At 41.4% G+C, this 17,034-nt stretch overlaps 1 protein-coding gene across 2 annotated transcripts in view; it reads right to left on the bottom strand.

Annotated features, from left to right (window-relative positions):
- Window positions 1-17,034, bottom strand: part of NBAS (NBAS subunit of NRZ tethering complex) — a 1,128,646-nt gene that overhangs the window by 327,642 nt on the left and 783,970 nt on the right. For both annotated transcript variants that reach the window (XM_073625355.1, XM_073625357.1), the window contains one exon: window positions 11,389-11,723. In XM_073625355.1, the coding sequence (XP_073481456.1) occupies window positions 11,389-11,723 (335 nt within the window). The remainder of the gene's footprint in view (window positions 1-11,388; window positions 11,724-17,034) is intronic.

The raw sequence follows: 17,034 nt of genomic DNA, 5'->3' as shown, positions 1-17,034 counted from the left end.
TCTGAAGCCTTTAATATCGAAAGAGGTACCCGACAGGGTTGCCCATTATCTCCCTTATTATTTGCCCTTATACTCGAACCCATGGCCCAAAACATCAGAACAAACCAAACTATAACTGGCATTGAAGTAGGAGGTATTACACACAAATTATGTATATTTGCAGACGATATATTACTTTTTCTATCATCACCACAGGTCTCTGGTCCTAACTTAATACCAGCTCTTGATGGATTTGCAGCCCTATCCGGCCTTATGATTAATCCTAAGAAATGCGTAGTGCTTAATATTTCACTCACAAACATGGAATTGATCCCGGCTAGGGCTGCACTCCCATTCACATGGGCAGAAAAATCAATCCCATATCTTGGAATTCATTTAACAGCATCTCATTCTGACTTATTCTCAACCAATTATCCTCCTGTATTAAGACAGATCACAAATCTAATAAAACAATGGTCGCAACTTCCTTTATCCTGGATAGGGAAGATTAATGCAATCAAAATGACTATTCTACCCAAATTGCTTTATCTATTCAGAGTCCTCCCTATTCCAATTCCTTCCTATTTTTTGAGAATAGTACAAAAAAGAGCAACTTCGTTTATATGGGGCTCTTCTAAACCACATATACCTATACACACACTACATCTTCCCAAAAATAAAGGAGGCTTGGGATACCCTAATTTTACTAACTACTACAGAGCAGCACATTTGGCAAGTCTGTCCAAATACCATGCAAAACAGGAAATCCCATTATGGGTATTTATAGAGGCTTCAGAAAATGACCCTCTATTAATATCAAATTTATTATGGCTTGATCCTAAAGACCGCTTTAAAATTCATAATCCCATAACTAAACACTTCTTATCTCTCTGGGATAAACTAAAAACCAAATATCAGTTACAATCTCCACACAATCCTCTCCTTTCTTTTATCAGAAATCCGGCCTTTTATCCGGCATGGATCTACCCAAATTCTTTTAAAGCTTGGACAACATCAGGCATTCAGACACTAAATGACTTCATAGCATCAAAATCATTCCTTTCATTCCCATCGCTTAAAGAAAAATATGATCTACCAAACTCTGAGATATTTAGATATCTCCAAATCAAAAATTTCTATACACCATTCCTAAAGGGGGATACACCATTATCCCAATTATCCATTTTTGAATCAATCTGTACAAAAGATCCATTTGCTAAAGGTACAATTTCATCACTTTATAATCAATTATATGTAGTAGCAAATCGTAATAGACCCTCTTACGTTCAGAGGTGGGAGGAGGACCTGGGACGAACTTTAGAAGACACGGACTGGTCTAACATATTGCTCACATCTAAGTCATCTTCACCCAACATCTTAGCACTGGAGACAAATTATAAAGTCCTAACTCGCTGGTACCTTGTACCCGCTAGAGTGGCAAAATATTCACCTAATACCTCAGCTCTTTGTTTTCGAGGATGCCCAGAAATAGGCACATATTTACACATATGGTGGACGTGCCCAGTAATCCAAACCTTCTGGAAGGAAGTCTTCGTGATTGCATCTAAAATATTTAAAAAAATAATACAACCAGATCCATATTTAACTTTACTTAATCTAAAACCGGAATGGTTAACACTCTCTCAATTCAAACTTATGATCCAACTAATAACGGCTGCAAAACAAACAGTGGCCAAGGCATGGAAATCTCCTACATTGGTACTAGCAGAAACAATTCACAGAATGAATAATACAATGTCCCATGCTAAGATGGTAGCCATCGATCAAAATCAAATTCCAAAATTTGAAAAACTTTGGCATCCTTGGATAAAACAACAGCTCCTGTCAAACTTCAATGACTCTGTCCTGTTGCCATGGTAACAGATTAAATGACTTACAGAGACACCCATTCTAAGGCTTCAAAGAGAACTAAAAAGAATAATAAACTGACGAGCGGGACAACCTTGTGGACCATACCTCTACCTTTCTACCCTTTTTCTTCTTTCTCTTTCCTTTTCTCCACCTTACGATTAAAGCTCATTATCAGAATTTATTTGACCTATATACACTCTACTTGTAAACAATATGTATAGTAGGTATAAATCATTTAAATACCTACAAAAGTAACTAAGGAAATTATATATATCTTTAATTTAGGTTTACGTGAACCCAATGTTTAATATTTGAAATTTCATGATATTTACCTATATAAACCCTACTGTAAAACAATGAGCTTACTTTATAGATCCTTGTAAACTTACTTTATGTATCTTTATAAAATTGTATACTCAATAAACTTCTTTTGACAAGGAAAAATGGAGCAGTGGGGCTTTTGGGAGGAGTGAAAGAGCCAAACAAAATGTGCAAGTAGGTTTTTAACATCTTTTCAGTTACAGTTACAGTAGAATACTAACTAAACATTTTACTTCTTCACTGAGGAGATTTCCTCTTACTTCCTGACCTGATGACATACCAGGATATAAGGCAACCTCTTCAACAGGATTCCTGTGGCAATCTTTATATTTTCATGCCCCGATATCATATAATATACAATATTCTTATACTGCTATGCTTGTATTACTTGGCAGATTGAAGTCTACTAATTTAAATTGACAGCTCTACTTAATGGTTGTTCAGAATTCAGATTTCCGAAGCAGGTTCAAATCTTTAATTGTAGATCACTATCCCAAGAAAACTTTGGAGAATCTCCTTTGTATTATTACTTAAAAGGGTCTTGTCACACAGAAATTCCTATTTGATGTTCACAGACTTACTTGATGTTCACAGAAAAGTTTAAATTGCGTAAGAAAACTATAAGGTCTGTCCTATAATTATAAAATAATTATAAAATATATATATATATATATATATATATATATATATATATATATATATATATATATATATATATTGTTGAAGACATTTATCTCCAGATAGATGAATATCTGTAAAGATGATCAAGTTATTGAAGACTGCAGCCGGAGGAAATGTGCAATGAAATAACATACAGCTGCTTAAAAATAATGTAATTTGAAGAAAATTGATTCTCAGTTCACATTATGCTTAAAACCTGTCTCTTGTGTCTTCACTAATCATTCCTGCTCCTGACCTTGTCACGTGCCTCTAGAACAGGCTCTTCAGATCAATTTACATGTTTATTTCCCTTATTTGATTCTGCAAACTGGAGACCTGAGGTCCGGTTATTATTAAATGCAGACGGTCTAAGAAATAACTAGACCAAGACAAAAAAAAAAATAAAAGATTTCTCTCTGGAGAGCTGGCAGAAAATAGGGTGTTCTAGAAGTAGGACGGCTGCCATTTTGATACAAACCAGTGCCACGGTAATGACGACAGCTAAGGAAGGTAGAAACAAAGAAAACTCTCAAGTCTTTAAGTTAAGGAGCTCATAAAATGTGTAAAACACAGCATGTCAGTAAAATAAAAGGTTAAGAGGAGAGGTGCTGTCAATTTAAATTAATCTTGTTTTATCTTTCATTGTATAGAAAAATGAAACAAGCATTCTGATCAGTTACTATGGGTTTTTATTTTTATTTTATTTTCTACTGCTTAATGAATTAGCTCCCAAGTCTGGATTACAAGACAAAAAAAAAACATCTGTCACTGAAAATCAAACAGACTTAAAGCTAGGTTCACACTATTGCGAATTGAATGCGGTTTTCCCCACATCCAATTCGCATATCAGGAGATTGTGACCGACTCTCTATGAAGCCGGTTCACATATCTCCGGAATGGCTTCAGTGCGAATTGCACAGGGGTCCTGTGCGCCTTCTGGTCCGTTTCAGCTCTGAATTCAGCCAAAAATTCAGACTGCAATCGGACCTGAAATACTCTGCTCCTCCCACCCGCCAGCACTATAGAAAGGAATTCCAGAGTGATGCTTCAGCATGGGGGAGCCTTTGTGAAACTGGAAGGACAAGGAGAGGGGTTTGTGTGCAGAAGGCTCTGGAATAGGACGTTGAGGTGTGTATGACAAAGGATTGGGGGCCCTGGGCGAGTGCACAGAAGGCCCTGGACTGGGGGGGTGCAGAGGAGGCTCTGGGCTGGGGGGGTGCAGAGAAGGCCCTGGACTGGGGGTGTGGAGGAGGCCCTGAGCTGGTGGGGTGGTGCAGAGGATGCCCTGGGCTGGGGGGGGTGAAGAAGAGGCCCTGGGCTGGGGGGATGGTGAAGAAGAGGCCCTTGTCTGGTGGGGGTTCAGCGGAGACCATGGACTGTGGAGGTGCAGAGGAGGCGCTGGAGTGGGGGGGGGGTGCAGAGGAGGCCCTGGACTAGAAAAGGGTTGGTGTGGCAAAGACCCTGGATTAGGAGAGGAGGCCCTGGACTAGAAAAGGGTTGGTGTGGCAAAGACCCTGGATTAGGAGAGGAGGCCCTGGACTAGAAAAGGGTTGGTGTGGCAAAGACCCTGGATTAGGAGAGGAGGCCCTGGACTAGGAGGGGAGTAAAAAGGAGGCCCTGGACTGGGAGGTGCAGAGGAGGCCCTGGACTAGCAGGTCCATGCCCAGTGTGATGGCCGTGTACCGCTTGGGGATACTTGGGGTTCCGTGCATCCTTGTGCAGGTAGTCAATTGGAAGCAGCAGCTGCATGGACATAGTCGAATGTCAAAATTAGACATGCAGACAGGAAGGAATGCATGTATCCAAATGCATAGTGTCTGCATTCAGATCTGTGCACCCACTTCTATGTGTGAAGCTCTCTGGTGGATGCAGATGCAGCAAAAAGTGGCTCAGCATACACGCCCTCTCTCAGCGCCTGTCTGAATGAGCCCTTAGGGGAATTTATCAAAACTACAGCAGACAGAATCTGGAGCAGTTGTGCAAGGCAACCAATCAGCTCAGAGCCTTCCTTTTCGAAGCTGAAGATAGAAGCTGACTGGTTGCCATGTGCAGCTGTTCCAGATTCTGACTGTATCAGTTTTGATAAATTCCCCTGTGTTTTACATGTCTTACTCCTGGACTACAGCATTATAAGTGCAGCACATGCTTTGTTAAAGTGGTGTTAAAGGCACAAGGTTTTTTCTACCTTCATGCATTCTAAGCTTTAAGTTAACCACTTCTGGACTAGCCACCACAGTTTTACTGTGGCAGGTTGGCTCGGCTGGGCAATACGGCCTTACCGTATGTCGCTTTTCCTTTTGGCCACTAAGGGCTCGTGCACCCGCAGCAAGTGCCCAGCAGGCGCGATGACCGCCGGGCACCCGCGATCGCTCGTGACAGAGCGAGAACCAGGATCTGTGTGTGTAAACACACAAATCCTGGTTCTTTTAGGGGAATAGAGACAGATTGTGTGTTCATACTAAGTATGAACACAGATCTCTCGCTCTCTCTCCTCCTAGACAGTCCCATCCCCCCTACAGTTAGAACACAGTTAACCCCTTGATCGTCCCCTAGTGTTAACCCCTTCCCTACCAGTGACGTTAATACAGTAATCAGTGCATTTTTCTAGCACTGATCGCTGTATAATTGTCAACGGTCCCAAAAATGTGTCAAAAGTGTCCAATTTGTCTGCCCGCAACATCACAGTCCCGTAAAAAAAAAACGCTGATTGCTGCCATAACTAGTAAAAAAAAAATAATAATAAAAATGCCATAAAGCTATCCCCTATTTTGTAGACACTATAACTTTTGCACAAACCAATCAAAATACGCTTATTGCGTTTTTTTTTGCCAAAAATATGTAGAATACATATCGGCCTAAACTGAGGAAAAAATGTGTTTTTGTTGAAAAAAAATGTGGGATATTTATTATAGCAAAAAGTAAAAGATATTGTGTTTTTTTCAAAATTGTCGCTCTTCTTTTGTTTATAGCGCAAAAAATAAAAACCGCAGAGGTGATCAAATACCACCAAAAGAAAGCTCTATTTGTGGGAAAAAAAAGGATATCAATTTTGTTTGGGTACATCGCCGCACGACCGCGCAATTGTCAGTTAAAGTGACGCAGTGCCGTATTGCAAAAAATGGCCTGGTTATTGAGCAGCCAAAACTTCCGGGGCTGAAGTGGTTTTAAAAAACCTTCTGTGTGCAGCAGTCCCCCCAGCCCCACCTAATGCCCCTTCTCGATCCAGCAATGTCCACCAGAGCCTTAGCTCTCCGGGAACTCGCGATTCTGATCGGCTTTTGGCATCAGCGGGAGCCATTGGCTCCCGCTGCTGTCAATCACAGGCAGTGCGCTAATTAGGAGATGGAGTGGGCGGGAGTGCACCTGCTTGGATGCCCCCATAGCAAGCTGTCTGCTGCGGGGGCACACGGAAGGACAGAGGGGCCAGGGGCGGATCCAGGCTGCTCTGTGCAAAGAGCAGCTAAATATAACATGTTTGTTATTAAAAAAAATAAATGTTACTATCACTTTAAGGTTAGCTGTGTGTAGTAAAGGATCTGCTATAGAACAATTTTAATTTATTAAAATTAGTGTACTAAGGTTTTTACTGTCTGTGCCACAAGCAAGTATGTAACAGTCATTAAAGCATATGGCCATTGGATTTGATTGACAGCAGCAGGAGCTGCTCAAAACTCTTGTGTTATTAAAATCTATCTCAAATCCATTTTTTTACTGTCCCCCGGAAGGTAAAAAAAAAAAAAGTCTTCATGATTAACTGCCACTACACATGAGGAAAAATGGAGTCTAGGGTATCAAGGCCTCACTACCTGAGCATGGCATTCTGCATTTATTATGTATCGAGGTAGAGAGCAGTGCTGATGTGATCACATCAATGCTACTCTACATGATTCAGCACTGCCCACCTCCGGGAGAAGACAGAAGAGGACACATGACCAGGTAGAGAAGAGAAAACTGATAAAAGCTATTGAAGGAATTCTGAAAAAGTGTTTGTTTAATTCAGAGAATTAAAGGGTTAAAGCCATAACTTTTTTATACTGCATTTGTGTCCCTTTCGGAGAAAGTCCCCTCACTTCCAGTAGGGACAAAGATAGGAAATCTATCAAATTGAAGATGTAAAAGAGATGTAGATAAAACAAAAACACATTTTTAATACTGTAGGAAAAGAGTTATAATGTTAGTCCTAATGCTGTCCTCCTTTCTCAGTCCTGGAAGCAACAGCACCCCCCATTTCTTTTCTGGATAGGCATGGGTACAGGAATCGTAAATGTTCCTAATGGGGTCACAAAGAGAACTAAAGACCTGACACAAATGTAAACCTCAAAAATGAATTCTGGCCTGAGTTAGGCTGGGTTCACACCTATGCGAATTAGATGCGGGTTTCAGAATGTGACTGGCCCCCTATGGAGCCGGTTCACCTATCTCCGTTGAGGCTGCGGAGCACTGCACTGTGTGTCTTTGGCTCAGTTTCAGGCCGAATTCAGGCATAGAATCGGCCCTGATACGTCCCTGAAATGAGGAACAGGGACGCACAGCGCTCCCGTGCGATCTGCAGCGGATTACAGTGTGAACCCGGCCTGAGACCGTAGTCTAAGTTTTATAAAATGACAAACAGATATTGGATATAATTTAGAAAAACTGGTCAAATCCTGCAGCACAGTAATTGCATCTGTGACTAGATTTAGTTCTTTACATAATTAAATGTGTAAAGAACCAGATTTAATTCTTTACACAATCACATGCATTTGGCTTAAAATGGATGTTTGCCATGAGTTCTAAACATTTAGATTCTAGATGTTCAGAACTTTCAGAACTCAGGCAAACATCCATTTTAACCCAAATGCATGTGCTACTGTTTGTTTCAATTACTACTTTGAAGAAAGCTTTTGTTTAGATACCGGTTCTAATGGAAGGGACAGAAGAGGGGCATTAGAATGAAGGAGAAGCCTGTTACTGCCTAGATTTCCATCTAGTAGTGTCAGTATAGCAAAATGTACGGTAAATAGAAGCTGGGAATATTCTTTTGAAGGTTCTTGTGTATCCTGGTTATGGTTTTTCTAGAGGCAGTCAGCCACAGTCAAGTGGGCTTGTTATGTAATATTGACAATATTTGCCACTCTCCCAAACAGCTACCACAGCTTTAATGAGTGTCAGAACCATACCCCAGCACAGTGCCGGGGAAGCCACAGATGACTGGTGAAATTTCTTTTTTTGCAGAACAAATGCTGTTGAATGTTACTACTCCTAGATAGAAGCTGATGCCATGGCAGTGGGGGACACACCAATCTCTTCAAGTACAGTACAGAACTCATTTAATGTCTTTTCACGAGCTAGGAAAACATAATGACAGATCAACAACACATATGTCCAATAATAAAGGCTGAAAAGAGGCACGTAGTCCATGGGCCTAGGAACATCTGACCTGGGGCCAACAATTTTGGATTTATGGAAGCCCTTATTTCCTAAATCTTTATTATAGTTTGATGACATAAATTGCACTGAATATTATTAATTAAAAAAAATAATAAAAATAAAACACATATATCCAACTTCAACAGTCTATTTACTATTCTGAAAATGCCTGGTAGTTGCCACTCTGAAAGTAGGGCACTACAGGCACTCATGCCTGGACACAAAGCCCACTTAGTATCTCTGTACATTCATCTTGCCAGTTTGTGAAGTCTGAAGGGCACATGGCCTGCACATTTAACAGCGCAGCCAAAACTATTCTATGTGCTATTCCAACTTGTGAGGCAGATGGAAAGTTGTGAGCAAAACAAAATGGAAAAAAAATGATTTATATTCACTAACAGAACTTAATGCAAAAACAAAAAATACAATACAGTAACATACAAACACTTCACAAATCAGTATGTAAATGATGGAATTAAAAAGACAAAAGTGAAAAAAAAATTACTAGCAAGTAAAAAAGATGGCACTTAATAATTACAATGGATCATTTTACAGACACACGCATATGATGCATGCATATTCACAAGTTTCAAGATGATTTATGTCCCCCAAATATATTTGATTGAAGGATTCTTCCTGTACTCAGACATGTGTGCCATTCTAAACCATCTTCAAAATTAACTTTTGACTTCCAATCATATTGTGAATATCTGTCCAATTTTACTTATGATAAAAGGGTTTGGGCAGAAGTCAATCTTTTTTGTTTTGTAAAGGGCATGAAAGGGTTAGAGTAGTTGTGAGATTTTCATTGCTGACCAGTTGGACATGGGGAAGGTATGCCTCAGTTCCTGTCTCAGCCATAGCAATCACTAAGATGCAATATAAGGGGAGATATTTTCAAAGGAGATAAATATAACAGTAAACATGTTTTAGTACCTTGAGGTAAAGGGTAGAACCTCTGCCTTAAATATGTTTACTAATGCAGTGCAAAGCAACAGGGAAATTTCAATTAACACCACACTAAAAACATATACTACCCTTTCATTCACTCCCCCACCATTCTGTTCAGCTGCCAAGAGTGAAAGCTCTGAGTTGCCAGAGCCATAGCCCACATAGGCCAATGGGTTGCCCATGTGACAGTGCTGATAGGCCCAGTACTGTTACACAGAGTCAGTCACATGCTCACAAGGCAAAGTGACATATGAAAACTCATAACTTCACATGCTTCAAATGATCAAAGCTGAACCCAGAAGCACTGTGGAAGAATACTTAAGTTTGAGCAGAAGTAAGAGTTCTGGAACAGCCCAAGCAAGCCATAGAGCAATGTATACGTCTCCTAAATGCCTGCTAAAGCATATGTACTGCTGTAATGGATGACAAAAACTAGGGATGCGCCTATACTGATACTAGCATCGGTATCTGTGCCAATACCAAGTATTTGCACGAGTATCGGTACTCTCGTGCAGATGCCTAATCCGATACCTGTTGTATTGGACCAGGCGTCCTCAAGCTCAGCAGGGGGACCGGGCAGCCTCACAGGTGATCGGTGCGACAGTTAAGCACTGATCTCCCTGTATAGCTTTTCTAAAAGCCGCTTCTCCTCCTCTCCCTTGCATGGCTGTCAGATGCTTTATTGAAAGTTATACAGGGAGATCGTGCTTTTAACTGCCCCCACCACCGCACCGATCACCCCCAACTGTCCCTGTGTCTTCCTCCGCTTCCTCCTGTCTCTATCTGGGTCCCCGGCTCCTCCCCCCTCTCTCTGGTGCCTTCCTCCCTCTCAGCGGTGTCCTCCTCCCTCTCTCCGGTGTTCTCCTCCCTCTCTCCAGGTCCATGGCTCCCCGTGTCTTCCTCCGCCCCCCCCCCCCCCGTCTCAGATCTGTCTAGATGGAAAACAGAGGAAATAGCTGGTAGATATGTAATTTACTGGCTCCTTCCTTTTCTGAATGAACAGAGTCAGTGATCACTGACTCTGCCCATTCATAACTGAAACATCGTAACCTGTGTTTACGATGCTTCAGTTTATGAATGGAGAGGAACCTCTGTCCCCTCTCCATTCATTTTCAGTTCAGTTGAGGCTCAAGAGGAAGGGACTGGGGAATCTGTGTCCTAACTCCCTTTCCATGTCTCAAAGGGGAGATTTCAGGGGTCTGTTTAGACCTCTAATATCTCACCAAAGCCCCCCCCCCCAACAGGGCTAATAAAAAAAAAAAAAAAGAAGAGAATCGTACTAAATAAACATTGTGACATTGTAAAAATAACAAAACATAAAATAAAAAAAAAAAACATTGACACCGTCCAATCCCCTCCCACCCCCCCCAAAAAAAAGATATCATTGTAAAAATATATAAACTGTAAAAAATAATAAAAAAAATTATTGTAAAAAATAAAATAAAAACTACTGACACAGCCCACGCCTCATCGGTGCCCATCAGTGCTGCATCTTAGTGCCACTGTCACACGACGTTAAAAAAAGTATTGGTAATCAGTATTGGCGAGTACTTGAAAAAAAGTATTGGTAATTGTACTCGGTCTTAAAAAAGTGGTATCGGTGCAACCCTACAAGACCATCAACTTAGAGCTCAAACCAAGGACTTACTGGTAGAAGTGTCTAGACTTAAAGTAGAAGTTCATCCAAAAACTAACTCTAAATCTTCTGGAAACCACAATCTCAAGACTAACCTATCTAACCCTGTAAAGCAAAAATTGCTATGCATACCTTTTCGGCAGTCGCTCCGGTTCCATGCTGAGCTGTCAGTAGCAGCTTCTCTGTATAGGCCTGTGCAGGAGAGGCAGCCAACAACAAAAAGCCCCATAGTACGTCTATAGGTGACGCCATTTCCAGGAATCTCCCAGCCGTTGTCAGCTGTCTCTTCTACACAGCATCCGTTGCTGGAGTTTGGACCGGATCAGCAGCAAAAAAGGTATGTATTGCGATTTTTGCTTTACAGGGTTAGAAAGATTAGTCTTAGAATGTGGCTGCCTGTAGATTTAGAGTTAGCTTTTGGCTGAACTTTCACTTTAAGAGCTGCACAGAAGAAGTTTGGATCACAACTAAAAGTATGGCAAGCACTTTTTTGGATGCTGTTTAGGCTTATAGCAGCAACACTCAAAAACACCTGACAATAACGTTAAGAAGACAGTTACCTGGCTGACAGCATGTAAGGAAAAGGTGATCTCATCAGTGAAAGCAATGATATCACTGGGGCTGAGCCTGTCGAAATACTTCTTGCAGATATCGTATGCCTGGCTCCATTCACTGGCAGATTGTGGTGCTTTCTTTAGTAGTTGGGGGTCACCATTCCAAAAGAGTTTCTTCAGCCACGTACCATGCACAGAACTGGAAGAGAGCATGGTGCCATCTAGCTCTGGGATTCTGGAAGCCAGCTTAGAAATGGCCAAAACATTTTGGCTGGTGAGGATGGGCTTCAGAGCTTCCAGGGGGCTTGAGTTAGAGTCAGACATCTTTCTGTAATCCAGTCCTGTTGAGAAACCATTACATCAATTTTATTTTTTGTGACATATGAACAAGCCCCATCCTCCGACTAATCCAAAACCTGGATAGGGCTGTGGCATACAGTGCATCCGGAAAGTATTCACAGCTCTTCACTTTTTCCACATTTTGTTATGTTCCAGCCCTATTCCAAAATTGATCAAATTCATTATTTTCACCCATAATGACAACATGAAAAACATTTTTCAAAATCTTTGCAAATTTATTAAAAATAAAAACATGAAAAAATCTCATGTACATAAGTATTCACAGCCTTTGCCATGACACTCAAAATTGACCTCAGGTGCATCTTGTTTCCACTGATCATCCATGAGATGTTTCTACAACTTGACTGGAAGTCCACCTGTGGTAAATTCAGTTGATTGGATATGATTTGGAAAGGCACACACCTTGTCTATATAAGGTCCCACAGTTAACAGTAAATGTCAGAGCACAAACCAAGCCATGAAGTTGAAGGAATTGTCTGTAGATGTCTGAGACAGGATTGTATCGAGCCACAGATCTGGGAAAGGATACAGAAAAATTCCTGCAGCACTGAAGGTCCCAATGAGCACAGTGGCCTTCATCATCTGTAAATGGAAAAAGTTTGGAACCACCAGGACTTTTCCTAGAGCGGTCCACCCAGCCAAACTAAGGGCCTTAGTCAGGGAGGCGACCAAGAACCCAATGGTCACTGTAACAGAACTCAAGCATTCCTCTGTGGAGAGAGGAAAACCTTCCAGAAGAACAACCATCTCTGCAGCCCTCCACCAATCAGGCCTGTAAAGTAGAGAAGCCAGACAGAAGCCACTTCTCAGTAAAAGACACATGACAGCCTACCTGAAGTTTGCCAAAAAGTACCTAAAGGAGTCTCAGACCATAAGAAACAAAATTCTCAGGTCTGATGAAACAAAGATTGAACTCTTTCTGGCAAGCATCATGTCTGGAGGAAACCAGGCACCGCTTACCACCTGGCCAATACCGTCCCTACAGTGAAGCATGGTGGTGGCAGCATCATGCTGTGGGGATGTTTTTCAGCGGCTGGAACTGGGAGACTAGTCAGGCTCCAGGAAAAGATGAAAGCAGCAATGTACAGAGACATCCTTGATGAAAATCTGCTCCAGAGCGCTCTGGACCTCTGACTTAGGGGAGGATTCATCTTCCAACAGGACAATGAAACTAAGCACACAGCCAAGATAACAAAGGAGTGGCTATGGGACAACTCTGTCCCATACTTTTAACAAAGTATTGAGCAAAGGCTGTGAATACTTATGTACATGTGATTTTTTATTTTGTTTTTTATTTTTAATATATTTGCAAATATTTCAAACAAACTTCCTTCATGTTGTCATAATTGGGTATTGCTTGTAGAATTTTGAACAAAATAATGAATTTAATCAATTTTGGAATAAGGCTGTAACATAACAAAATGTCGAAAAAGTGAAGCGATGTGAATACTTTCCAGATGCACTGTACTTTGTGTTGGTTTAAAGTAAGTATGTTATAATTGTGTGTACAGCTACTACTTAGTAGTAGGAGGCAAAGTCAAGGTTTTAAAGTCACCTCCAAGCTATCTCTTTTAAATCTTTCCTTAAACTGCTAAATATATATGTGAGCTTTCTTAACTACCAAAAAATGTGTTCTTTTCAGTTTTGTGATCCAGGCACTGCTAACAGACAGCACACTCAGATCAGTGACCTCACTTTTGTCCACAGCAGTTAAGCAATACAGTTTGGTTACTGACATTCCATTTGTTTGCTAACTGAAAAATGATGGAACACAAGCATTGGGATGTGGGATCCTCTCTCTGCTCTTTGTTTCTGTAAGCAAGTTCCCGGGCCAGGACTCAATGACTGCCTGGCTCTTCTTCCCTCAGTGTGCAAGCAGCTGTGTTTAGAAATATAGAGGATGCATTCAGATACATACACAAGGTCTGTTAAAAAGGTGTTTGATAAGTGTTCTAATTAATGAATAAATGGAATGGGTGATGTTTCTCCTATTTTTCTGGAGTTCTAATTTAAGGTACACATGCGTTATAGTTATTTGTTTGGACATACTTTGAGTGCGATGGAAGGTGTATGTTTGTATGCAGACCCCAAAAAATAATTTCCATTGTTGCTCAAATGATACTGTATAGCCGGATGGCTGGAATTCCCAAATCTGTCTCATCTAGACATTATAATGTACCTATACTGTATGTATGAAAATGACCCGACCACTGCTGGAGGTTAGCTTTAATAATGCCAATAAGGTCTGCAAAGTAAATCTGACTGTTACACATATTAATTTTTTATGAGAGTTGTTACTATGCCTAAAAAAAAAACACAAAAAAAAGGATGATGGAGAGGATGGATGCAAAAGAATAAAAATGGGAAGTGGCCTGGGGTTTTGGGTTGGAGAAAGTAGTATTAGTACAAGCTCTGTGCCCGGGGCTCAAAAATCCCTAGTTAAATCTTCTCACAACATAATCATTGCTTTGTCATTTCTTTGTTGCCATTACCTGTGATGCAGAAACCTTTCTACACAATGATAAGCAATTTCTGCATACAAGTCACAAACTAATCAGCCTGTAAATGTCGCACTGTTGTCCTGTTTCTGAGAGCTCTCCACGGTACTGAAGGCCTTTCATAGTATAGACATGACGTGTAGCAAATGCACTGCTAGCTACGGTGTGCGTGCGTGATTGTATGTACAGTTGTGCTCATAAGTTTGCATACCCTTGCAATTTTTCCTTACATTTTTCTACCCATTTTTCAGTAAATATGAATGATAACACAAAAACTTTTCTTTGACTCATGGTTAGTGTTTGGCTGAAGCCATTTATTATCAATCAACTGTGTTCTATGCAACAGAAACTACCCAACTGACCCTGATCAAAAGTTTACATACCCCAGTTCTTAATACCATGTATTGCCCCATTTAACATCAATGACAGCTTAAAGTCAGTCTGTCTGTCTATCTATCTATCTCTAAAGATAGATAGATAGATAGATAGATAGATAGATAGATAGATAGATAGATAGATAGATAGATAGATAGATAGATAGATAGATAGATAGATAGATAGATAGATAGATAGACCGTGTTTCCCCGAAAATAAGACCTACCCCAATTTTCAGGAAGGGATGCAATATAAGCCCTACCCCGAAAATAAGCCCTAGTTTAAAGTGCTGGTGAAATACTATAGTTCACTCTATTACAGTGTTATATAATGTAGACTGTGTGTGTGTTTATGTGATCTAGTTGTGCCAAATACCTTCGGTATAGCGCTGCTCTCACGCTGCTCTGCTCTTCTGCAAGCTGTCAGCGGGGGATCTCGGGGCGCCCCCCTCTGCATTCCTTCGAGCTGGGAAGAGGTCTCCGGTGGGCCATGGAAGCACGGAGCAGAGCTCAGCTGATGTCATGCTGCTCTGCTCTTCTGCTCTTATACAAGCTGTCAGCGGGGGATCTCGGGCCCCCTTCCTCTGCATTCTTTAGAGCTGGGAAGAGGTCTCCGGCGGGCCATGGAAGCACTGAGCGTGGCACTCAGCTGATGTCACGCTGCTCTTCTGCTCTTATACAAGCTGTCAGCGGGGGATCTCGGGCCCCCTTCCTCTGCATTCTTTAGAGCTGGGAAGAGGTCTCCGGCGGGCCATGGAAGCGCTGAGCGTGGCACTCAGCTGATGTCACGCTGCTCTGCTCATCTGCAAGCTGTCAGCGGGGGATCTCGGGCCCCCCTCCCTCTGCGTTCCTTAGCGCTGGGAAGAGGCCTCCGGCGGGGCCTTGGAAGCACTGAGCGCCGCTTAGCAGATGTCGGGCCCCCCCTCCCTCTGCAGCGCTCAAAGAAGGGAAGAGAGCTTCGGCGGGTTACAGATGCACCGAGCACTAGAAGAAGGTATGTGGCACAATTGGATTGCAGACATAAACATTTTTAAAGATTAGTCAAGGAGGGAGTCAAGAAAGAGTCTTCAATAATTGTCTCCTGTCTAAATTAGCCCTAGTATGTGTAAGTATTAATGTGTTTTAGGGACCTTAGATTGTAGTCTCCTTGAGGGCAGGGACTGATGTAAATGTACTACCCCTGCATCTACATAAAGACCAAATAATAACAATAAAAAATAAAAATAAAAAAATCCTGCATTTATTTTTTTATGCAACAAGATTTGCGGTATTTTTTTTTTTTTTTTTATTATGGTGAAGGAGGGAGAGAACCTTTGCCAGATATTTATTGCTATCACTTGCATCACTGAACCACAGTCTTCAGATCCTGTGAGAGTTAAAGTGCTTTCACACTGAAAGTGGTGGTCATTAGCACTAAAGCACCGCTCGTTTTAGCGGCGCTTTAGCGCTGTTTAAGCTGCACTTTTCCATCTCTTTTCGGCCGCTAGCGGGGCGCTATTAACCCCCAAAAAAGGATTAAAAACTCCAGTTATGCGGCGCTTTCAAATCGCTTTTCAGGCGAAAGCGTGAAAGGGGTCTTATACTCACTGCTACAGAGAAAAAGTTAAGCTGCTCGGCTGCCTCTTCTGTTCTCTCCACAATTCACAGAACTTGTATTACTACACTCCCACAATGTACAGTATTCTACGAATGGACTGTGGAGTAGCTGAAAGAGAATGTGATGCATTGTGGGAGTACAGTAATACGAGTTCTGTAAATGCTGGGGGGGGGGCAGTCAAGTGGTGCAACTTTTCCCAGGACTCATAACTGCAATACACCTTTTTAAGTCCGTTTAATGCCTCTTGCCATAAGAACATTAATTAAACTTGCAGCACAGAACTAGGAATGCTCATCTGTGTGTTTTCCTAGTTACCAGGCCGCGTGTCAAACTGAAAAATCATTCATTTTGTCAAGTTAAAGGGTAACTCCACTTTCATGGGGGAAAAAAATAGCAAATAAAGAAAAAAAAAATAATGTAGCATGTACAATTGCGGCACAAGTCATATTGTAATTGAATGTTATTAAAAATTATCTTTCCTTTTCAATCTGCAGCCGCTGTAATTTTCTGAAAATACAATGCAATATGGCTACCTAGAGTTGTTCTGTACACAGAGTGTGTACTGACCACCCCCCAGAAACAATTTCTTGCTTGTGTGATTGGCTCACCAATTCTCCCAGAGGTCTGCCTAAGATACAAGTCAAATTTCAGGCATCCCCTGGAACAAAAATGTCATTTTTGGTGAGATACTCCCAATAGGAACATGTCAAAGGGGATGCAGGCTCAGCAGCTTTCCTTATTCGTGCTCTGCAGCTGCACAGCCGATTGATAATTATGAAACCACTCCCATTAGACCCACTGAGCACAGGGGTACAGAGGAACA

This window comes from Aquarana catesbeiana, linkage group LG04 (genome assembly GCF_042186555.1).
Source record: "Aquarana catesbeiana isolate 2022-GZ linkage group LG04, ASM4218655v1, whole genome shotgun sequence".
Lineage (NCBI taxonomy): Eukaryota > Metazoa > Chordata > Amphibia > Anura > Ranidae > Aquarana > Aquarana catesbeiana.
The sequence above is the reverse complement of the archived record's forward strand: the minus strand, read 5'-3'. Positions and strand labels throughout refer to the sequence as shown.